Here is a 23,372-nt window from a genome sequence, read left to right as displayed (position 1 = left end):
TTTCTCAGGTGTTCTTTGTCGTGGAAGTGTCTTATTTCCCCCTCCATTTTGAAAGAGAGTTTTGCAGGATACATCAGTCTAGGTTGGAGGTTGTTCTCTTTTAGTACTTGAAATATCTCATTCCAAGCTCTCCTTGCTCTAAGGGTTTGTGTTGAAAAGTCTGCTGTGATTCTGATGGGCTTTCCTTTGCATGTGATTTGTTTCTTTTCTCTTACTGCTTGTAGTATTTTGTTCTTCTGTTGGGTTTCTGGGATCTTGATTATTATATGTCTAGGTGTAGATTTTTTTTGATTGTGGCTAGTTTGGGGTCCTATATGCCTCAGTTATCTGAAGGTCAAATTCTTCCCCTCTGTTTGGGAAGTTTTCTGTCATTAATTCTGCAAACAGCTTTTTTAAGTCATTTGTATTTTCTCCTGCTACTTCATGGATTCCTATGAGTCTTTTGTTATTCTTTTTTGCATCGTCTAGGAGTTGTTGGATCGATTTCTCATGATCCCCTACTGTTTTTAAGAGACCTCTCTTTTCATGGTCACTGATTGCAATCTTGTCTTCCATATCTGAGAGTCTATCTTCGCATTCTTTTATTCTGTTGTGTACACTTTCAATGGAGTGTTTAATCTCCTGGGTGTCTGTTTGAATCTGTTTTATGGATTCCATTTCTTTCCCATGTTGGGCATTTATTTTTTCCATTTCTTTCTTATGCTGGGCCTTCATGGCTTCAGTTGTGGTCCTGAGCTCATCTATTTTTTTGTCAATTTCTGCTCTAGAGTCTCAAATCGCGACTTCCATTTTGCTCACTATCTCTGTGGTTATCTGGGAAACTATTTCTGTTTTGAATTTTTCTAGAGCCTGATTGATCTGTTTGGTTACTTCCTGTGCGTTGAGTTCAGGGTGTCCTGGTGGTTCACTATCGGCCTTTTCATCCTCATTTGCCTTACTGCTTGCCATTGGTGAACTGGAAGTGTGTCTTTGTGTCTTGCTTAAGTGTTTTCTCATTTTTATTTTTGTTGTCCGGCTGTCCTTGGTTTAGTCTCTGGGTTATCACCCAAATCTTCCTGATATAGTTGCGCCCTAGCTTCTGGGTTTCTAATGACCCACAGACATTCTCATCTTCATAACATCAGAGAAAACAGCTCATCAAATCAACTGCAGTGCTTTATCCCAACTGATACAATCAGCAACACATTAAGATCAAGCACAACTTGGAAAGTGACCACCTGTGGTAGTCACTAGTCTATCACCCTTAAACCATTTGAATTAAATTGAAATCAAGAAGCAGTCCAGAACATGTCTGCAGTGATCAGAATTTTAATATAGTGTATTTACCATTTAATGGCTCAGACAGAGTGAGGATGCAAGACCCCTGGTCTCAGTTAGTTGATGGCTGAACCCCATGATGCATACTGACCTTGGCCTGTAAGGCCCAGATTGAATTCTCCAACCTTCTGAATGGCTGAATTCCTCGCCGTTCTATTACAGGTTTCCCACGCCCTTTCTTTAAAGATGTTCACAGTTGGGAACTCAGAAAAATACCCTTGATGACCACCTCTGCCTCTGCAAAGTGGGTCCAAAGACTGGCACAGTCAGGAGGTCTGAGAGTTGGGAGGGGTAAGGGGAGTTATGGGGGTTCAGGGGCACCTGCACAGCTACCTCCCTGTGCTGGAGCGATGGCGGCTGGGGCGGGAGAAGGCATGGCTCTCCTTCCCAAGGTGGATTGGGGCCCAGGCTACCTCCCTGCACTGGAGCGATGGCGGCTGGGGCCACTCCTCGTTTTTCATTGAAGTCTTTCTCTTTACTTTCCCGGTGGGCTCCAGTTACCACTTCAGATCCTTTCTGGGTCCCAGGAACCCACTTCCGTCCTTCTGTTCCTCACTTTGCTGTATTCCAGTGTCTGGACCCCAAATCTTGGAGAGGCTGTTTCTCTGCTGCTTACCACTCCAGCATCTTCCCGGAAGTCCCTCATAGCTTCTCATTTTGTCTGCATGGACAATTACTCTTTTTGCAGTAAAAACATAACTAGAAAGCATATGTAGCTTTCTATTCATCCTACTGACCCCACACGCCTCCTAACATTGCCTGCTGCCTTCTCTCCTGTTTCCTTCAATAAAGAAATTCCCTCTTTTGAATGAATGTTGACATCTTTTTTCCCTCCAGTTTAAGATTTTCTTCAGCTGAAACAGTGAAAATTGCCCTTTAATTTATATACAAGTAGTTAATAGTGTCCTAACCTAGGTGCTGGCTGTAAGTCACAACTCCTGCCATCTTGATATACTCTGAGACAGGCTGGTGCTAGGGTAGGGTTGTCAGGACAGTTCGTTTGGGATTAGGAAGGCTGATTTTGCATCTTGGGCTTGATTAAACTTTGGCTTCAGCAGGACCCCTCCAAGTCCCTGTTTCTGCATCAGGATCAGGTGACCCTCACATGTTTAGACTGCATATGATCAGCCCAGGGACTCAGGGTTTAGAAAATTGCTTAAGAACACCTGAGATGCAGCAAAACGCTTAGCTTTGCCACTGTGCTTAGCTGACCAGATTATCCCAGTTTGCCCAGAATTCTGACAGTGTTCGCCCACTGGAAGTCCTATGTCCTGGCATATCCTGGGTCCTGAGAAAAGAAGGGCAGTTGGCCACCTTAACTGTACAGATGTAGGACAACTGTGGTATTGTCAATGTGGAGACAGTAGGAAAACTGCAGTTATAATTTCTAGCCAATCTCAAAGGAAAGAGTGTTTGTAACGTAAATATAACACCCTTTTAGTGAAATGTAATTTTCAGTATAAATTTAGGGGCTGGAGTTATAACACAGTGGCAGAGGCCTTGAAGTATATTTGGCTCTGGGTTCATTCTGCCCACTACTGCAAAAACAAAGTCAGTAGCTCCAATTGTCCAGAAGGACCTGCCCTCAAAATTGCTGCAACGTTGCTCTCTTCTTTCAGAAATGATAGACTTCCTGTGGTAGCTGAGGAAGCTCCTGAGAAGCCTGAGGTGGAAGGAAATGCCCTGGGCTCATCTCACTTTGGGTCATCTTCATTCATGTGTGCAATTTTAACTTTCTACAGAGAAAAAGCAAACCTGGCTATTACCCTGTGCAATGACAAGGAGGAGATCATGGCCCATGCCACCTTCTTGGACTATCCCAACTGGAACGTGGCTGCACCAGAGGCCTGGGGGTCAGTGTTCCGGGATCTAGAAGGTGACATCACTTGCACGGTAAGGGGTCACATACATAGTGGGTGTCTGGCGTGTGTGCAGAAGGGCAGGTCTGAGTTAGCAAGGCTACCATCTCAGTTTTTGGTCTGAGAAGTGCAAACTCACAAGTGATGACATCATCATGGTTGAAACCGAGTAAGCTGGTGGGGAGAAATGGAGAGCAGAGCTCAGAGGCCAGAGGACCCAGGACAGGGTTGCCAGCTGCTGCCAAGGCCCTGCTCCTGCTCCTGGTCAGCAGAAGTTTTGCACATATGCTTTGAAAGCTCATATTGCTCTGTGTATCATGCCTGACATCTTTGACCTGCTTCAACGGCCCCATCTCCCGAACACTGACCCTTGTAATGATGACAGCAGAGTGTAACACTTAAGTCACACTATGATTTTCAAAATGCTGTCATGGACTGTGGCTTATTTGATGTCTTTTAGCTGAGGGCCCATGACGGGATTGAGAAGTATTTCCAGGAGTTTGGCATGGCTGCCCAGCCCCAGGTCCAGGCTTTCCCTGAGGCATCCCGATGGGGACATTCCCTGCTGCAGAGCTGGAGATCCCACAGAAAGCCCTAGACTTTCAGTCACCCACCAGCATGCATGCCTCTCAATCCCTGATGTCAGAAAAGAGGAAATGCTGAGGGGTCAGGTTCCCTTACCCACATGCGCATGTACATGTACCTTTGAGCCAAGGGTTTACTTTTAATTCAAGTGGGAGGAATCTGGCCTGGTCATTGTACCTCTTCTACTCTTGCCATGCTGTAGCCTCAGTTAGCACTGCCAAAAAAAAATGATGCCAAACTCAGAAGTGGACCAGAAGGATTCTTTCTGTCCAGGGTATGCACCTTTGATTGACTGAGCTATTTTACAGTTCTGTAGAAATGGCAACTAACTTGTAGACTTTTATTCATCTAAGAGGTAAATAATTCATTTCCTGTCTGGTGAAAGTGCTAATCTCAAAGGTTCTATCTGTGACTTTTACATTAATCATTTTGTCTGTAAGGTCACAGTCCTATTCTTACGTTTCCTCATCAAACTCCCTGAAAGTGTAAGGACTCTATTTTATTGTCTCATTAGTTGCTTCATTAATTGATGAGTTAAGTAAATTTCTGATTTGTGTTGATTATTTATATTTGGGTCATAATTTTACCATTTGAAAATTAATAAATTACAACTCTTTTTTTTTCTTTTGTGTTTTCTTGTTCTCTTACAATTGTTACTTTTTAAACTCTTCCTATCCAGTGTGGAGTTTGTCTGTCCAGGAGAGTAGCCAACAGTCACGGGTAGCCATTGAAGACTTGAAATTAGTTAGTTTAGGTTGAGATAGGTTATAAATATGTAATATACACTGAATTTCAAGTACTTAGTAGTAAAGAAAGGTAGAATATATCTTGTTAATTTTAAGTTGATTACTTGTTAAAGTGGTAATTTGAATATATTAGTTTAAACAATATATTTAAAAGAATTAAACTTATCCTTTAATGTATCTACTAGACAATTTAAAATTGCATTTATGGCTTTCATTTTTTCCTTATGTTATTTTTCTGTTAGAAAGCACTGCTACAGAGCCTATGTTGGTTAATTTTCTTGTTGCTGAGTAAAATATCCAACACCCAAAGTTAAAGGAGGAAAGGTTTACTTAGCTCACACTTTATAGGGGTTTCAGTCCATAGTTGGCTGGCTCCAAGGCAGGGTGACATGGCAGAAATTCATTGCAAAGGAGAAAGTTCTTGGCAGGCAGAAGGCAGCAAGCAGCAAGCAGTGAGGTAGTGAAGCAGCAAGTGACAAGTGAGCACAGCACCCCTTTTTCTGTCCTTTATATTCTGTCTGGACTACCCGCTCTAGCACTCACACCCAGGGAGGGCCTTCCCATTATCCATTCCCAGAACTATGCCAAACCAATCAGTGGACTAATTTAGTAATCACACACCCTTGATTCATTCACCTCTAAGAGTCCCACCTATGACCACATGAGGCTTTGAGAGGACATCTAGACACAAGCCATAATAGAGACTTAAGTTTTAATGTATTTTCTATCCCAGGGGATAGAATTAATGATTTTTATCCTAAATCTATTTAAAGAGTAAATCTTTAATTAACTTTTGATCCTCCTATCTCAGCCTCCCAGAGTGGTAGGCTTATAGGCATGCTTTAACATACCCATCTTAATTATAGTATTTTTGCTGGAAAGGAGAATTTGGGAAACAAGCATGTAATCACTATGTGCTCCCAAGACCAGTCCTATTCAGAATGTAAAGCAGGTGTGGGGAAGGTTGTTGTGGGATTATTTGGTTAATATACAGAAAGTGCTTCAGCTGTTGTTTTTGTTATCTGGCCTTGGGGATTTTTGCTGTTGGCCTTTTGGAATTTTTGATTCTCCTCTTGCCATACTATGCCCATTATAGTTCCTTCTAAGTGCAGCTAAGCCATACTATCCAGGTGGAGTGGACGAGGCACACGGATATGTGATGGTAACCCAAGGCCACCTGGAAAACACAGCTGCCTCTGTGTCTCTAGGTTCTTTCTTTGTCCCAGGTCCCTGAATTCAACCACTTTCAGATGTAAAATAGTTTTAAAAATTGCATCTGAGCTGAACATGCACAAACGTTTTTCCTTGTCTAAACAACACAATCTAACAACTGCTTAGGTAGCATTGTGTTGGATTAGGATTATACGTAATCTGGAGGGTGTGTAGGTTGTGTACAAACAGTGAGATCTTCAGAAATCTGGGAATCAGTCCCCACCATGCCAAGGGACAACAGTATTCAGGAAATAAACACACATGCATGTACATATGTGTACACACACATACACATAGACACACACAGCTTCTGCTGTCCCACTCTTGCCAGTCAGTGGCTTCCCATTTGCACCATTTCTGCTATTGAAAGATTTGCTCATAAACACAGGTGACCGATGTGTGTCTGGATAGAATGACTACTCATTATTCAGGCGGGTGAAATGATCTTCAAATGATAGAGGATGAAGCAGTTTAAAAACTTGAATATCAAGCCCAAAAGTCATAGTAGAATCTTACTACCCTTAGTTTTTAGCTCTCAGGTTTTCTGGGTCCCAGGAGTAATATTTGATTCTGTCTCCCGGAATGTTGAACAAAGCAAGCCTTTGGATTCTGCCCGAAACATCTGCTTCCCCTCCTTCCGTTTCAGCAGAGCTTCTCCCTGTCATGTCCTGTGAACAGAGTGGCAGCTGTTGCCCCGGTAGCCCCAGGGAAGGTGATTGTCTTGCTTGGCACAGGCACCCCTGAAGACTGGACTGGGAGCTAATAATGGATACCACCACTCCGCAGGCTTTTATTGGCCACAGCCATCCACTGGGGTAGGAGGAAGGGTCAGCACTATGGACCCATTTATAGCCCCTGTTCCCTTGAATAATTCTGAGCCAGGAGCACAGGAGGCAGTGAAGGAGATGGTGACAGGGCTCCAAAGCCACCTGGTATCTCGGCACATAGACATGAAATGTCATCCCCCAGTGCCAGGCAGATCTGTGTCTGTGGCTTCCCACCCTCTTCCTCTGACCCAACCTGAAAGCCAATCCAGCCTTTAGCCAGTCTCCTTTTTCCCTGCAGCCTCTGAATACACTGTTCTTGCACCTGTTTGTCGCCGTGGACGAGTATTCTGTTGGCTGCTGCAAAGAGATTATTCGGTGAGTGCTCGAGGCCTGGCAGACACCACAGAGGCCTCCATGTGGACAGTTTTGAAATATTTTTTAATTGCCATGAAATTCTTTAGGGTGTTTCGTCTGCTATAGTTCAGGGGTGTACAAAAGCTTTCACTTAAATAGCAGTGATGATTCCAAAACAAAATAAGAGAGTTACTAGAATCCACTGTGCATCCTTCTCCACAGCTGGTTTATTACCAGACACGCTGCAGAAATTCACTGGACTGGAGGGCACCCGGAAAGGTGATCAGCAGGGCCACCGCATCATGACCATGGGTTACCGATAGCCTGCACAGACCTTGGGGCAGGGGTCAGCTTTCAAGTTACTTAGTAATATCACACCAGACGGTCCAGATGCTGGGTCAGAGGTTAATATCAGCAGAAATCTGGTGTGCTGCCTAGACCCACACCCTTTATTCTCCCCACCTCCATGGTGCAAACAGGAAGGGACCTTTTGGAGTCCACGGGGAGAAGAGAACAAGAAGCTGCCTTGGAGCCCTTGTGGATTTCTGGACACCTGGTTTCCTCAGCAGTGGCATTTGTCTCCTTGAGGTGTGGGCTGCTGAGATGGCTTTGTTATCACACCCGCCCCTCTCTCTCTCCTTGCCCTAGGACTGTATTTAAGGCAGTGCCAGAGCTGCACTTCATCTTTCTCATAGTGCCATCCTACATGAGCCTAGGTAAGTACCTGCCACCTCCTGTCCCTGATCCTGGACAGGGGCTCTTGGGATGGGAAGAAGGTTGGCCTCCAAGTCCCAAGCGTCCCTGCACGCACTTGTTTATAACCACTCAACAGCATTTAGAATGGAGACTGCATCTTGTTTGAGGCCTTGAAGTCATTCCTTGATGAAATGAGGACATATCACTCTCTTCTTGTGGCTTAGGCTCGACTCTGGTCACTGTTTTTGACGAAGTGGGGAGCGTGCCGTGTCTGATGTACAATGAGGACTTCACAGTGTATGTGTGTCACAGGCACAGCCACTACCCTCAGCTACACATTCGCAGAGCCAGGTATGGTCAAAGGAGCAACTGATATGATCTAGCTTCATGGGCCCATCTTTACAAGAGGTGGCATGTACTGTAATTGCCAACTCTGGGAGGCTGAGGCAGAAAGATCACAAGTCCTAGCCCAGCCTGGGCAACTTAACATCTTGGTGAGACCCTGTCTCAAAATTAGAAATAAAGTAAAACAAAGGCTGGGGATGTAGCTCAGTGCAGAGGCCCTGGGATCAGTCCCCACTGGTGAAAACAAGTCTTTACCTTCCCTTTCCTATGTTTTGGCTCACTTGGAGAAGCTTCGTGTCCCCCTTGCAAACATAATATGCAGGACTGTCTGAACATTCTTACTTGGTTTCGTGTGGCTGTAAAGTTACATATTTACTGCTAGGGGGTTCTGAGAACATGGCAATCCTAGGTCTCACACCAAGTGGAGAAACTTTCAAATAAAACAAATTTTAAAAAGACTTTTTTCCAGAAAAATCTACCTACATCCTGATAGTGAATGAGGAGGCTGACCCCAAAAAGGAGTTTTCCAAGCTAAAGGTCTTTGTTGTCAGTACCTGCACGTCCCCCCACTTGCAGCAGTCTTGGGGTAGCCTCACCCTCCCCCACCCCACAAGCTCCCCTGTGTGTGAAAGTGCCACTCCTCGCATCAGTGGCGGGGTGTGCTATCCCCCTGTGTGAATCCATGCAGATTGTGGCTGCATTGACCACCAGAGCTTGGTGGAAGGGATGCTCTGGGGTTTGCAAAGCTGGGAAACTTCTGCTGGTCCTCCTGGGATGCTCACTCTGGTCAGACCGCCCTGAGATGACCACATGTCACTGAGTGCTTTAGGAGTCAGCAGCCCCAGTATTGACTGCTGGCTTGGAGGGTGAGCTGTGGTGGATGTCCAGCCCAGGTGACATCTGAATGCAGCCCCAGTGGGAGGCCTCAAGTGGGCTCCAACTCATAGAACCTTGAGAAAAATATAATAGATGCTTTGAAACCATGCATTGTAAAATCACAAGGATGGTTGCTTACTTATTGGTCAAGATTAAACTGTTGTCTTGGATCAGCCATGGCCATATTTGATGAGTGCTGAATTTCTTTAGAAAAGTATTAATTTACACTTTTAAAAGTGAGAGCCTACTATTTACCAGGCATTTAGTATTACAGTTGTTAAGAGTTTAGGGTGGTGACATCAGATAGATCTAGATTCCAATCTCCCTGGCTGGGCTAACTGGCAGCTGTAGGGCTCAGGTTCCTCTCTGTCAGGGGTGTAAGCATGGGACTGTGGGGGTGATCAGTGAGCTAAAGAAAGTCTAACACTTAGTGCCTTTTCTACCAAATTTAAGTGTCTAAGAACAAAAATATATATGTCACAACAAGGCTTAAGTGGGGAAGGAGATAAACTGTAATGCTCTGTAGTTTAGAAGAGGGAAGGACTGAGAGAGATGAAAACAGCCTCATCACAACCTCTTTCCATAAAAACCTTATAAGTGTCTGTATTAGTCACCTTTCTGTGACAAAATATCTGACAAAGATAATTTCCCAATTTGGAGGAGGAAAGGTTTATTTTGCCTGATGGTTTCAAAAGTTTCAGTCCATGGTTAGCAGGCTCCAAAGCAAAAACATGGTGGAAGGGTCTGGCAGAGGAAAGCTTCTCACCTGCTGGCATCCAGGAAGCAGAGAGACAGGGAAAGAGCTCCAGAAAAGAAATCCTCTTCAAAGACAAGTCTCTGGTGATCTGCCTTCTCCAGCTAGCCCCACTTCCTCATTGCCCATGCAGCTATGAACTCATCAAAGGATTAATCTACTGATGAAGTTAGTGCCCTTCTGATCCAGTAATCCCTCTAGGCCCCACCTCTGAACATTGCTGTGTTAGGAATCAAGCCCTCTGTCTGAAGGACAGTTTGTTTTTAAAGCATAACAGTGCCCATCTGTGAATAAATGTTGTTTCTACTAACAAACTGGTCACTCTGCATTCAACAGAATGACCTATCTACTTACACAGAAATAACACGACTCTATCTCAGAACATTTATACTGAACGGAAGAAGGCAGACATGGAAACAAAACCATGCATTATCGATCTCACAAGGATGATGGATGCAACAGGTGAGAGTAATCTGTGGAGACAGCAGTCAGATCAGTGGTACCTGTGGGAGAAGGAAACAAGTGCCCGAGAGATGAGAGGGAACTCTGAGGTAATGGGGCATTCTGTGTCTTGATGGGATGTGTGCAGCTGTCCATGTCATCAAACTACTCGTGAGGTCTGTGTACTTTCTTACATGTTGTTATACTTCAATGAAGAAGATACTTGAGAAAAAGGGTTTGCAGAAGAAGTAGCTTTGAATTTGGTATGGAAGGATGAATCAGACAGGGGAGAGAAGAGGTGAAAATGTGGCAGCAGAGGCCCTGGCGTGACCATTAGCAGGCAGGTATGGCTGCCCTTCCTGCTGCTGGGTACAGAGGCAGAACTGGAAGCCATGGCTCCACTGTGTGTTTGCAAGGCCATCCTGGATTTCTTGTGGCCAGCGGCTTATGAAGGAGGGGCATGGAGGAATCTGGTCTGGAGATTATGCTGGCCTGGGCAGTAACAGGTCCCAGAAGTGCAGGTGGAGAAAGGACCCGAGCAGGTGGATAGATGCAGAGAGACTCTTTGGAGGGAAAGTGCGTGTGGCTACCAGTTTAACTGACAGGTTGAAAGATGAGAATGAATTACTGGTGATTTAAGATTTTCAAGTTTTAGGGGAATGATGATTTCATCAGCTGAAAGAAATGACAGATTTCAAGTGACAGGAGAATAGGAAATAGAAATTGAGATAAAAGCTGGTTTAAAAATACACATTCATGAGTTGTCAGTTTATAGGTCAGTGGGGAGGTAATAAAAATGAAGATTATCTTCTTGGGGGTTGGGAGGGATTTAAAAGTGAACAAGCCAGAGATCAGGGCAGAGTTTTAAGAGAGGATAGGGAGCTATGAGTAATGAGACAGAAAGCTGGAGGAGAAGGAATATGAGAGATGTTAAAGGCTGAAAATAGAAAAAAGACACAGGGAAATCAAACTGGAGTATGAAAAGAAGACATTAGATTTGGCAATTTAAAAAGCTGCAGATGAGATAAAATTGATTGTGCCAACTAACCAATAAAAAGAGGAATGGAAGGTGTTGTCACCACAGATTGCCCAGACCATAGAGGAATAGTAAAGGATATTACGAATACTTCTACATGAGTTAAGCCCAAAAAGTTAGATAAAATCCACCAACTCCTGGCGCAACAAAACTGCCAAAACTTACTTAGGAAGAAATAGAGAACCTGAGTGCTTCTATGTCTATTAAAGAAAATTCAGATGAGCTGTGGGTGAGAGGAGGAGCGTGGCAGCTGCCTGGATGCTTCTGACCTAAGTGAAACTCTGCCTCCCCCAGGACCTGGGCCTCAGTTTCCTCTCAGGCTTAATCCTTGGGCTCCTCTGTGCCAGCCTTGTCTACTCAGGGATCAATGACCTTCCCGTGGCCCCTTGAGCAGGGCTCTGGGCTTCTCATGCCTGGTTGGTCTGTGCAGGTCAAACAGTGGTGGACTGAATAAAATAAGTGTGAAGGCAGGAAGAGTCACTGCTCTTTGGACACTTGGCAGTGAAAAAAGCAGAGAAAGTAACATGAAAGTCACCTGTGAATGTTCAGCGCTGTGCAAACAGTGTAACATGATTCCATCTTTACTGTCCGTGTAGAAGGGTGCATTTGCATTTGGAGAGCCAGACAGTGTGAGCCTCAGATATCAAGGAGTACAGTAACTTCAGATGTAAATTATCTACCTAATTACACAGTTCCTCTTAGAAAACGATTTTTCTTTACTTTCTTTTTATCAACAGCTAAATAGATTATAATACTCTCCTTACAAAACGCTTTGATCACCATGCAAACTCTAATGCAAGCCAAAGGCATTCTGAAGGAAATGAATTTTGTGAGCGAAAGAACATTTTTAATTTACTTCCTCACACCTTTTTAAGCCTTTGTCCTGATTTATGAAGTTTCTTTTATCAGTGTAGTGGAGGCAGACATGCCCTCTGCCCTTCAGGAAAGTACATTGTCGAAAGGCTTTATTTTAAAAGTATTCACAAGCAGGCAGTCTTTTATCGTGAGAAATCTGCATGAATTAATTACTTAGGGTCTGTAAGTAGTCCAGTGGTTATTAAACTTTTACTTTAATTTCATTTTAAAATCTCTTTCCCCCCTGCCATTTACTATTTATTTTGGGAGATGGGTTCATTAGTAAAATAAATTAGATTCTTTTAAACATTTTTTGGAGAGGGTAAGTTCTTAGTTTGTAGTTCAGGCTGACTTTGAACTCATTATGTAGCCCTGGCTGGCCTCAAACTTGAAGCAATCCTCCTGTCTCAGCCTTCCCAGTGCTAGGATTATAGTTGTGTGCCACCAAACCTGGCAGTGAATTATCTTCTTAAATCACAAAACATTGAACAGTAAGAATTACTCACCCATTCTATCTATGTGAGCAAGTAACTAGCCATACCAATTCAGTGACTGTCAGCCTGGATGTCCACAGGTTCTGTGTCTGTGGGATGAACTAACCACAGATCAAAAATACTTGGGAAGAGTTGCATTTGTACTGAACACGTACAGAATTGTTTTTCTCATATTCTTTAAATAATATAGTATAACAACTCTTTACATAATGTGTACATTGTACTGAGTGTTGTAAGTAAATTAGAGTGTGTAAGTACTGGGTATAAGTATTGGGTGTTGTAAGTAAGAGGGTGAGTAGGCTAAGTGTAAATATTATGCCATTTTACATAGGAGACTCAACCAGTGTCAGATTTTGTTGTTTGTAGAGGGTCCTGGAATCAGTCTTAACAGGGATGCTGAAAGCTGACTCACTATGTATGTATATAGAGACGCATACACGTGGATGTGTGTTCTCTCTCTCTCTCTCTATGTACGGTACGTGTACGCACAATGCTGTGATTTTGTCTCCTGTTAATTGTGTTTTTCACTTAGCAGGCAGCTCATTGTCTTCATAGATGAATTGTATTCTTTTTAATGACTCAATGGCCTGGCCATCAGATGACTCTAATGTAATTCATTTAGTTCTTAATTTAGTTACTCCTTGTTTATGGAAATTTAAGTTGTTTGCAGCTTTTTAAAACAACAAATAATACACACAGCTTTATAATATATCAAGTACTCATGATTTTTTTTTTTTGATACTTAGAAGTGGAATTTCTGGGTAAGAAATATCCAAGATATTGACAAAAGCTAAGATTTGAAAATAAATGCTACTAAATTATCCAACAGTCTCATTTCACTTTATATTGCAGCCAGTGGAGTTTTTCTTAATTCTTTAGTAATTCTGAGTATTTTCAATTATTAATAATCAGTATTTTGTTATTTTAAATGGCATTTATCTGAATATTTGAATATGTGTGGGTTTGTCTGCCACTTTATAGGATCCATTTAAAGTGAATAAAATGTTTGAATTTAAAGATAACTTCTAATTTAGAAATTTCTGATTTCTGATGGATGATTAAATATGTCTGCAACATAGATGTAAGTACATTGTTTCGTTTTGAGACAAGGTCTCACTATATAGTTCAGACTGGTCCTAAACTCACTATGTAGCCTAGGCTGGCCTTGAACTTTCGGCTATCCTCCTGACTCAGCTTTCCAAGTGTTGGGATTACAGGTGTGTGCCACCATGCCCAGCATAGCCTATTCTTTAAGGGTGGACCCAGCTGGAAGAGTTAGTTACTGTGAGAACAGTTGCACAATTTCCAAAGGTATTTTCTTAACTTTTAGGCCATATACCCATTTCAGATGTAGGGAATTATTTTCTTGAGAAATGTTAAGGCTTAAATACTTTCAATATAGATACTCAGCAAGACATTATTGTAATAGAAACTCATGTTAGTCACCTTCCTATCATTGGGACAGAATACCCAACAGTTGCAACTGGAAGGAGGAGAGATTTATTTTGGTTCATGTTTTTAGTCCTTCATTGGCTGGCTCCAAGGCAGGAAGGCATGGTGGAAGGGTCTGGTGAAGGAGAACTGCACACCTTATGGTGGCCGAAGCAGAGAGAGAAGGGAGGAACCAGGGAGGGGGGAGACCCTTCCAAGCACACCTCCAGTGACTGACTCTTCTGACCAGGCTCCGCCTCCCAAAACCAAGCCAGCTGTGGTGACCATAATCCAGTCACCTCCCAGATGTAAACCATAGCAGTTGTTATGACAGTGACACTGTAAAGAAGCAGCCCATGTGAAAATGATTCATTTCTTTCACTTTTTAGTAAGGTGATATTTTTGTTAGTTTACTCATTGACACCCCACTTGCCATTCATGATGTAGGTCACAGGAGTGAAGTATAAAACATGCTAGCCCTGTGCCTGGTTCTGGTAACTGGCATACGGCAACTGATGGCCCTAATTTGCTTTTCTCCTCCCTGCTTCCTCCCACCCCATCCTTCCTTTCTGCTTTCCTTTTCCTTCTGGCTTGAAAACTTAATGGGACTATGACCTTCCAGTGCTCATGACTTACGGAGCCTGAAATGCACCTGCTGCTTCCTCAGCCAGAGGTCTTACTTGTATAACCTCTGATGGCTGAATGTTTCACCTGCCCAGCCCAGAGAAAATCGGAGAGAAGCAGATCACAGCAGGGTTATGGTCCCAATACACAGAAAAAAGTGAGAACTTGGGGATGAGGAAAGAACATTTATAAAAAGATACGAGCATGGTAGTGAATTCAGGTGGAAACTGTGACATTATGACAGCCAGCGCCTTTGCCTGCAGAAGGTGTAGATGTAACACACTGAAAGCCCCTTTACCAGAAATGTTCTGATTAAAATTTTGGGGTGCTTGTGGAGATAGAAATTCACTTATACACCTCTGTCCTTCCTTAACAATGCTGGATGACAAGGGCATTTCAGAATGGCGTGTGGGCATGGAAATGTACCTGTTAGGTACCTCCTTCCTCCCCCATATTTTATTTTTTGGCATCTGTTTCATCAGTAGTTACTTGTTCTGATAATTAATAGTGAAGAACACCATTCTTCACATACTAAACCAGTGAAGGGTTTGGGATGTAATTATCCTTCCGCCATTTAACTAGTAACATATTCAGAACAAGTGAATTAACACCATAATCCCCTGTCGCATTTCTTTGATTTAGCCATGTGGAAAATTATGCTGTAATCTGCCCCTCAATTTAGACAGTCATTAATGAAGTTACTCTTCTGTGTTTTTCATTATGTCTGAAATAAAGCATAACTGCTTCTGGATACACCTTTAACAATCTACTGTGGGCTTAATCATTGGTGGTGGATTTTCAGTATCTGCAGATTTAGAAACTATTTGCTTGGTTCTTCTGGGGGAAAACCTATCTTTCAAGTCCTGTGGGGGCAGAGGAAGACTCAGCCAAGGAAAAGATTATACACTGTCAGACAATGGTGTAAAATAACTAAAATTTTCTTTTATGGAATACTGATTTTTTTTTTGTGTGTGGATAACAATGGTTAACCATATTGCCTCAATATTATTGCTTTTTAAAGATATATGAAACAAAAATTGATTCTTTACTAGAAGAGAATAATTCAGAGGCTCCCAAAGCAATGATATTCAAGGAAATGAAAATGCTAATTACCCTGATTTGATCATTATACATCATTTTCATATATCAAATTATCACATTGTACCCCATAAATATATATAATTATCATGTATTAATTTTAAAAGATCTTAATAAAAATTTAAAAATAAAAAAGATAAATTAGTTACTTAAAGCATAATATTGGTGTTTTTTAAATAATGATTTTTTACTTCTTAAGGATAATTTTTTTTATGAAACATTTGATGTCTCATGCTTTAGAAACCCACTTCAATCTAACTTTACAGCAATCTCATAAGAGTGAATATTTCAGTGTTTAAGTTAGGAATATCCTAAGGCATTAAAAAAACAAATAGAACAATTGCAGCATTTCACCCGTGATCTTCCTGCGGCCTCGAAAGGGACCCAGCAAATGGAGTGTGGTATGTGATCCACCTGGAGTGGTGTATGCAGTGATTCTCAGGTTGGATTCTGGGGTACGGACCGTGAGGCCTTTATGTGGCCTCACGTGTGCTCTGAAGTCAGCTTAAAATCATCCATGACTTTCCAGTCATAACATTTTCCAAGGATTGAAAGCTTGAATGGCTCCAAAACCCATCCTAAAGTTCCCAGATGGAATAAATACAAGTTCAGAGATGAGGGATCTCATTTTCCTAAGGAAAACCACTAGAGGTCACAAGTGATCTTGGAAACAGAAGGCGCTTTGTCTTCCATATGCGAATGAAAAGAAACACTGAGCTGGTGCTCACTGTGGGTTCTCTTGCCCATATTGAGACAGTGTTCATGGCAGAGGTAGGCGTGACCAGAACGCATCTCACTCTTTCGCACTACCACTAAATTGGCTTTTCTATGAAATTTTCTCCTTCAGTTCTTTTTTTCCCCCAGTTCTTTCTTAAATTATACACACACACATTTGATGAAATATGTTGGTGGCATTTAAAGTGACAGCAGAGTTCCGTTCCCAGTGATACATTTTAAAGTTGAGCTACAGATATGCATATTCTCTCTGGGGTGGAAAATGCTGCCAGAGTGAAAGGAAGGCAGTGGGAGCCACCAAGGCCATCCTTAGCTTGGTCACATCCTGGGTTTGGAGAAAGTGAGGTGTTCTGCAGTGGCTGTTGATTTTAAGGCTTAGATTCAACTCTGTTTTCATCTGGCCCACTTTTCAGAGTCTGTTGCACACACCTGGGGACAAAAAAAGTGGTCATTCTTTATAGGATGGACCTTTGGTTTCCTCCAAACAAGTTAAAATAAAATGTCTTGTAACTGATTCCTTGACAAACACTCAACCATCCCTCCAGGCCACATTCTGCATGGAAGACATAAGGGAGCTGTGCTATTGTCATTGTACTTGGTGCTAAGAGCCTGTAATGCCCACACAGTTGTCCCTGTGGAATACTTTGCAGCATGTAGGTGGCAGTCTATCCATGACACTGCAATTCCTGGCATGTGGGCTCCCTGCCTCGGAGCGCCTGTGTTGAGATGCTTTGCTGCATAAGCAGTTTCGCAGCTGTGGTATTTTGTGTCTGTGGGGCTGGACTTTGTCATGTGCCATTTGAGAATTGGAGGCTGATGTCATACTTTATCATTAGCACTTGGGCTGATGCAAGATCATAAATTATCGATTACCCCAAGGAATGTGTTTGACAGACCCAGTCCCTCTCCGTTTTAGAGAGGGCTTGTGGGAGAGACTTCGGAATACCAAGATTTGATGTTTACCTCTTATTTTTCCTAGAACAATGAGTACTGAGGTCTGATCATAGATAACTTTTTTAAGGGGTATGGGGCCTTGAGTCTCTTTGAACCTTAGTTCTGATTTTTATATCCATAGAGTAATATTTTCCTGTCCATCATGTAAATAAAACTGTACCCATGGCACACGGTTGAATATGGGGTTCTTCTCTGAGTGTGCTGTCTTGATCCATTGAAAGGGACTGAGATGTTGAATTGCTTTACTGCTATCTAAAATAATTATGCCTGCTAATGAGCATTGGTGCAACTTTTATATTTTTTAAATGTCCAAAATCAGACTTGTTAGCTATTCTCTTCTACAATCTGTTGGTGGGCAGTCATGGAGGGCTCTTTTTATAGAGAAAACCCACTTCCTATTAGCAGCAGCTCTTTTTGCAGGTTATTTGGGAAGTGGGTTGGTCAGCAAAGATTCTGAGGGTTCCCAGGGAGGGGGTGACTTGCCAAGGGTTTCTTTGCCCAGGGTGGCCCCAAGTGCATTGTTTCTATCATCAGGTCATATGTGCAGTTTTCCTTGTTCTACTCTTTGGGGAGGAGAGACCAAGACTAAGTTTTTTAAAAAAAATTTATTGGTACATTTTAGATACACATAATGATAATATTCATCATAGGAAATTTGTACCTGTACATGGTATATCTTGGTTCTTTTTTCCCATCCCTCCCCCGCTTCAACCCCTCTTTCCTTCCTTGTTCACAAAACCTTTGTTTCCATTCTTTGCCTTGTCCCTTTTTCCCCAAGGCTTAAAGTTAAAGGAACCTGGCTGATTTCTGAGTTGGTAAAGCTGGAATTCTGAGCATGGGTCTGTGGTTCAGATGTCTGGAAGTCCCCTCTTGGACTAAGTGGTAACACCCCTCCCGTTCTGTGTGGTCAGTGTCTCTGAGCCCTTGATGAGGACTGGGCACAAGGTCCGGTCCAGTCTTGGGTGGTTGTCACTGCTGTACTGCATGTCATAGAACTGCTACAGAACTCTTTCGTGTCCCCAAAAGACATAGTCCCTGGTCAGAAAGATGCTACCCCTCAGCCATAAAAATTTAGCACTAGAACTGGACAATACAGGTGTGAAAAATATAGTTGAATGTTGAAATTTAAAACTTTATCACAATAAAAGACACAGTGCCATGAATCTCCCTTAAAATCTTTCCTCTGGCTCCTAACACACTTATCCCATCATTCTTAAAACTTTCTGAAGCAGTTCTGGAAGGCCACTTTCCTGAGTATCTTTAGTTGTGGCTGCCTCAGTGTCCTGAATTGATTCAAAATGTTTACCTTTCATGGCCATGTTGACTTTGAAGAAAGAGCCAGCAGTTACATGATGCCAAAGCAGGTAAATAAGATGGATAACGACACAGTGTCATGTTTTTATGAGCTTGCCTTTCCATTGGATGGCACTTGACAGCAGCCCTGGCCACTCATGTAAGAGAACTTCCAGTACTACTTCAGAATGTGGCAAAAATGACGGCATAAGTATGTTCAAAGCAAGGAGGAATCTTTTGTTATTTTGACAGGGATTAATAGCAATGTGTCTTTTACTATAATAAGTTTTAAAAAATTAAACATTCACTGTATATTTTTGTTATACCTTGGCTTCTGGGAAGACAGGCTGGGAGGAAGAGTTCCTGAGAGTGTGGGTGGGGGTGAATGTTGAATAGACAGAGAGTCAGAGAATTAGACGGAAATGGAAACGAAGCCAGGCATGGTGGCACACACCTGTAATCTCAGCACTTGGTAGGCTGAGGCTGGAGGATTGCTGTGTTTGAGACCAGCCTGGGCTACATAGTGAGTTCCAGATCATTCTCAACTACATAGTGAGACCCTGTCTCAAAAAAAGAAAAACCAAAAAAAGAAATTGAAATGAAAAAGGGGAAAAATGGCGAGCCCCCCCCCTTTAAGGACAGTAACTGATCACGTCATGCCACTGTTGTTAATAAGGGTGGGAAGATGGAGGCAAAAGATTCTGTGCCCCTTCTAGAGGGTGCACCTTGCCAACATTTTCAAGTAAGACAGCAGGGAAGGTTACTGATTGTGGCAGAATGGGCATTGGTGACAGCTGTGGTGAGAGGTCAGGGCAGTGCCCTGGCTGCTGCAGAAAAAATCTCTCACCTACCTGTCCAGTGAGGAGGATGCTCTGAGTGTACTTAGAGGCCCTTCCTCCCTTAGTGATGGTTATGCTAGAGTGAATATCGCTCACACATGTGCTCAGCTTCACACTTATGTTTTCATGACAAATGTGAGAATAGTGGCCAGAGAGGTCAGGCGTTGTGCCCAGAGTCACAGCAGAGAGGCAGGACAGAGACCCAAGCAGTTGGTTCCCCAGCTTGGGCTATGGCCTCCATGCTGTATTGGTTTTGCTCTGATCTTTTTCCAGAGAACATCCATTGAGGCTCTGGTGTATTTTTCGTAATGATCACAGGTCATTCTCTGTGGGAGAAGTTCAAGCCTGGTTGGACCAGGTGCGCCGCACTCCTGTCTCCTGAGCTAACTGACCTAAGTGGTAGATGCTGGGTCCAACAGGCTACAGGCTACACCTCCGCCCTTAGTCCATGACTCCTTTGCCTCGCCCAAGAAAAATCACTCCGCCATGTCTGGCCAATAACATGTCGCCAAACGTTCAATGTTCCTCCCATGCTCCTCCCCCACGGTTCCCTATATAAGCCTGTGCATTTCCTGAATAAAGCGGAAGCGTTCCAGAAACCGCCTGGGAGTCTGCCTGATGATTCCGTACCTTACCCTCCCAGTTCGCGCTCTGGAACCTTGTTCCTCGAGCGGGCTTGTAGAGGACAACAATTCTCAAAGTAATCACATGCACATAATGCTCGTGGGCAAGCAGCCAAGGACCACTCCTGAAATAGAGATACATCCTGAAGGCTTCCTTTGTGAGCCCCACACCTAGAACCCCACTCATGCCCCACTTGACAGAATGAGGCTGTCACTGGCAATCAGGTCAGAGTCAGGGCAACAGTAAACAAACACAAAAATCTATATTGTCTGGACAGGCACCCCTGCCGTCTCTCCTCCCGGAGAGTGTTGACTACAAAGTGGGTAAGAATAAGGAGGATGTCCTCAGCACGGGGACCTCACCTGCATTTCCTCCTCCTGCCAAGTGTAGATCAGGCTCCCATAGGCCAGTGTTTGAGAAAACTATAAAAAGCTTAAATACTCTTTAGTACAGTGCTTCTCAGAGTCTTTAGTACATGGCTATGATATGGGGGGGGGCACTCACTGCAGGTTAATGTTTTAAGCATTTGAATGAAACCGCCCCTCGAGGCTGGGGCTGGAATCTAGGCCTTAGACGTGTGAAATACTTGGGGGTCACAGTTGGTCATCTTGTGGTCTCTTCCATGTGTGATCTTCCTTTTGTACTCTGGACTGTGGCCAGCTCTCCCCCAGGCTCTGAGGTTGTATAGAGCAGAGAGCTGGGGTTTCAGGTGTATAGGTGTATATTTCTTCCATTTCAGTGCTCACTGTTCTTATGAGAAGCATGAGCCTATGTGATCATTGGTGACAGTGCTGTCCTCAGAGCATCCAGACAGCATGAGGTCTTGGTAGAAAGCATTTAGATTTGGGGAGTTGGGCAGTAGCAGAATTAGGGTTATCCCAGCAAGGACTGGAGAGATTGGGACAGAACAGGCTGAGTGTTGACCTTGGGTCTGAGAGCCAACATGTATCAGTTCTTGCTTTCTGCTACTGGCTTTCAGAAGAGTCCAAAAGGCACATGAATTCAAAGTGCATTGTCAGCTGTGTGCTGTGTGTATGTGTGAAGAGCTGAAGTCTGCAACCTGAGGTCTGTCCTGGCTCTGCTGCTGGCTGTTTCTGTCATCTAGGACAAAGCATTCATCCTCCACCTTGGGCTGCTTTCTTCCACCTGAGTAGTAAGACAGCAATGCCCCTGGGCAAACAGCCGCAAGAGATGATCTGCATGAAGCTCTGAGCTTTGTACACACGCGAATCACTCAATAGAGCTGCTATTAGCCTCAAAGAACATAGTAGGTGATAAAATGGGACAATTAAGATGGCCAAGGAATAGCCAGGCCCACTTGGGGGTGCACACCTGTGATCCCAGCTCTGGGAGGCTGAGGCAGGCGGATCACAAGTTCCAGCTCAGCCTGGGCAATTCAGGGACTTAGACCCTATCTCAAAAAATAAAAAATAAATGAAAATAAAAAGGGACTGGGGTGTAAGTCAGTGTGAAGACCCTGGGTTTGATCTCTAGTGCCACACGCAAAAACAGAAAAGAAATAGCAGAGTAATGAAATACAAAGGAGGTAGAATAAAGATCAGCAGCCAAATCAGATGTACTAGGAAAAAGTAATACAGACCTGGAACATTTTTACAAGTGAAGCAGCAGGAAAGTAGTGTAAGAACATCCTAGACAGGTATCAAGGAACACTAAATTTACTCAAGAATGTACCACAATGAAGGAAGAAATATTAAATATGAAAAAAATGGAGTTCAAGAGCCAGTATCACATGCAGCACTACACCTGGTTCTTGACGCTCCCCACACCAATCATCAAGGTCACTGTAAGCATCCTGAACATGGAAGGTGAGGTGGCATCCTCAGGATGGTGAGCAGTGCTTTGTGACCCCCTGTGCAAAAAGTGCAGTGATGTCTTGAGTTAAGAGAGCATGGGCCAGCATCTGACAGGTGCATAGGGCAGCGTCGGGAGCCTTCACAATGGTGCTTCTTAGCCCTCAATACTAAGTGTGCTCCTGGAGGGACCTAACGGAGCCAGCAGCTTCAGGCATTGTAGGGTGGGGAAGGGGATCTGGGGCATCACAGAAGCAGTGGTCCTTGGGGCACATTGGGATCTGATGGCCCCACTTCTTGTCCTTTGTCTCATGACTACTGCTGCCCTGCACACCCCCTACAAATGTGCTGCTGTGTCCCCTGTACTGGAACAACTGCTGCCAAATTTGGATTTTGCTCTTGTGCCTTTCCTCCACTCAGTGTCTGCGTTCAAGTCCCCCTCATAGGTAGGTCTTCCCCAAAACCCAATCCTGTCACTGTAATCCCAAAGTCATTTCTCCCATTTCAGTGCCAGCTGATGGCAGGAGAGTACTGCTGTCCCTGGCTCTTTGACCAGTGACAGAGAGAAGGAAAGAATGAGTTTTGAGCTGCAGGCTTTCTGTCGACAGGGTGGAAGACCATGATGACCTCATGCCGATATTTATGCACCATGACACCATTCTGAAGGATACATATGGCGAGTACTTCCTGGCTGAGCTGATAGAGGCCCAAGACGAAGAGAACCATGCTGTTGTGTGCGAGGTTGGTGACTGATCCCCCGGGATGCGATGGGTGAGGGGAACCAGCTCGCTGGCTCCTGACTCTGTGGAGTGTCTAGAGCTGCCTCCTCTGTCCTTGTCCCCAGGCCACCCCCATCCCACCCAGAGGTTTGGGCTTTAGGGTTCATTGTCTGGGTTGCTCCAGATGCTCAGGCTGCCCAGCAGGTTTTGCTGAATTCCTAGCGGTAGGGGGACAGGAGAGATCCTCTAGGGGCAGTTAGGTAGGTTTCTGAGGATCCCAAGAGGTCAGGGATCAGAGGTCCCAAACCATCATTCTGTTGGCAAATGGATTTTGTTTGACTTGAAAGTGATTTTTTAAAAACTTTTTGTATTGATACAATTTCATACTTCTAGAAAATTTAGAAGTAACTAGATTCTCTAGATGTTCACGTTCTACCTTGTTTGTTTTGCCATTCTCTTGTTCTCCCTAATTTATTTGGAATAGGAGTGCTCTAATTAATAGGAGAACCATTTGAGAGGAAGTCATAGACATCATCCTGTTTAATTCTAAATGAATAAAGTGATCACAGTTGAGCAGTGATCTCTTATGGTCCCACCATCTCACTGGAAGACCTTATTCAGATTTTATGCATAGGCCTAATGATGTCATTTGTGGCCAAAGTAAGTCCAGGTCATTGTCGTACTTAGGTTCCCTGTCTCTTCAGTGTCTCTCTTTATTTTAAAGGAGGACAGGTTTGTTTACTTATTTATTTTATTCATACAAGTTCTCAGTACATGATGTTTATATCATAGTCAGTGTCTTTTCTATAAGTACCACACGTTAAACAATTGTACCACTAGGGCTTCATATTCAGTGTCTTTTTTTTTTCTTTATTATTATTATTTTGGTGGGATTTTTTTTTTTTTT

The 23,372-nt window shown here is 43.4% G+C and overlaps 1 protein-coding gene across 14 annotated transcripts in view; it reads left to right on the top strand.

The window, feature by feature from the left end:
• Window positions 1-23,372, top strand: part of Cfap61 (cilia and flagella associated protein 61) — a 229,134-nt gene that overhangs the window by 14,468 nt on the left and 191,294 nt on the right. For 12 of the 14 annotated variants that reach the window (XR_782193.3, XR_782192.3, XM_010634190.3 and 9 more), the window contains exons 3-7: window positions 3,060-3,210; window positions 6,785-6,861; window positions 7,489-7,556; window positions 7,761-7,887; window positions 22,355-22,487. Coding sequence is in view for 12 of the 14 variants with exons in the window: in XM_010634190.3 (XP_010632492.2) it covers window positions 3,060-3,210; window positions 6,785-6,861; window positions 7,489-7,556; window positions 7,761-7,887; window positions 22,355-22,487 (556 nt within the window). In the remaining 2 variants the exon portion in view is untranslated. Of the gene's footprint in view, window positions 1-3,059; window positions 3,211-6,784; window positions 6,862-7,488; window positions 7,557-7,760; window positions 7,888-9,856; window positions 9,974-22,354; window positions 22,488-23,372 lie in introns of those variants that run through there. The other 2 variants (XM_010634198.3, XM_010634196.3) reach the window with 2 other exon arrangements.

This window comes from Fukomys damarensis, unplaced genomic scaffold (genome assembly GCF_012274545.1).
Source record: "Fukomys damarensis isolate Sample0158 unplaced genomic scaffold, DMR_v1.0_HiC HiC_scaffold_7, whole genome shotgun sequence".
Taxonomy (NCBI): Eukaryota; Metazoa; Chordata; class Mammalia; order Rodentia; family Bathyergidae; genus Fukomys; species Fukomys damarensis.
The sequence above is the reverse complement of the archived record's forward strand: the minus strand, read 5'-3'. Positions and strand labels throughout refer to the sequence as shown.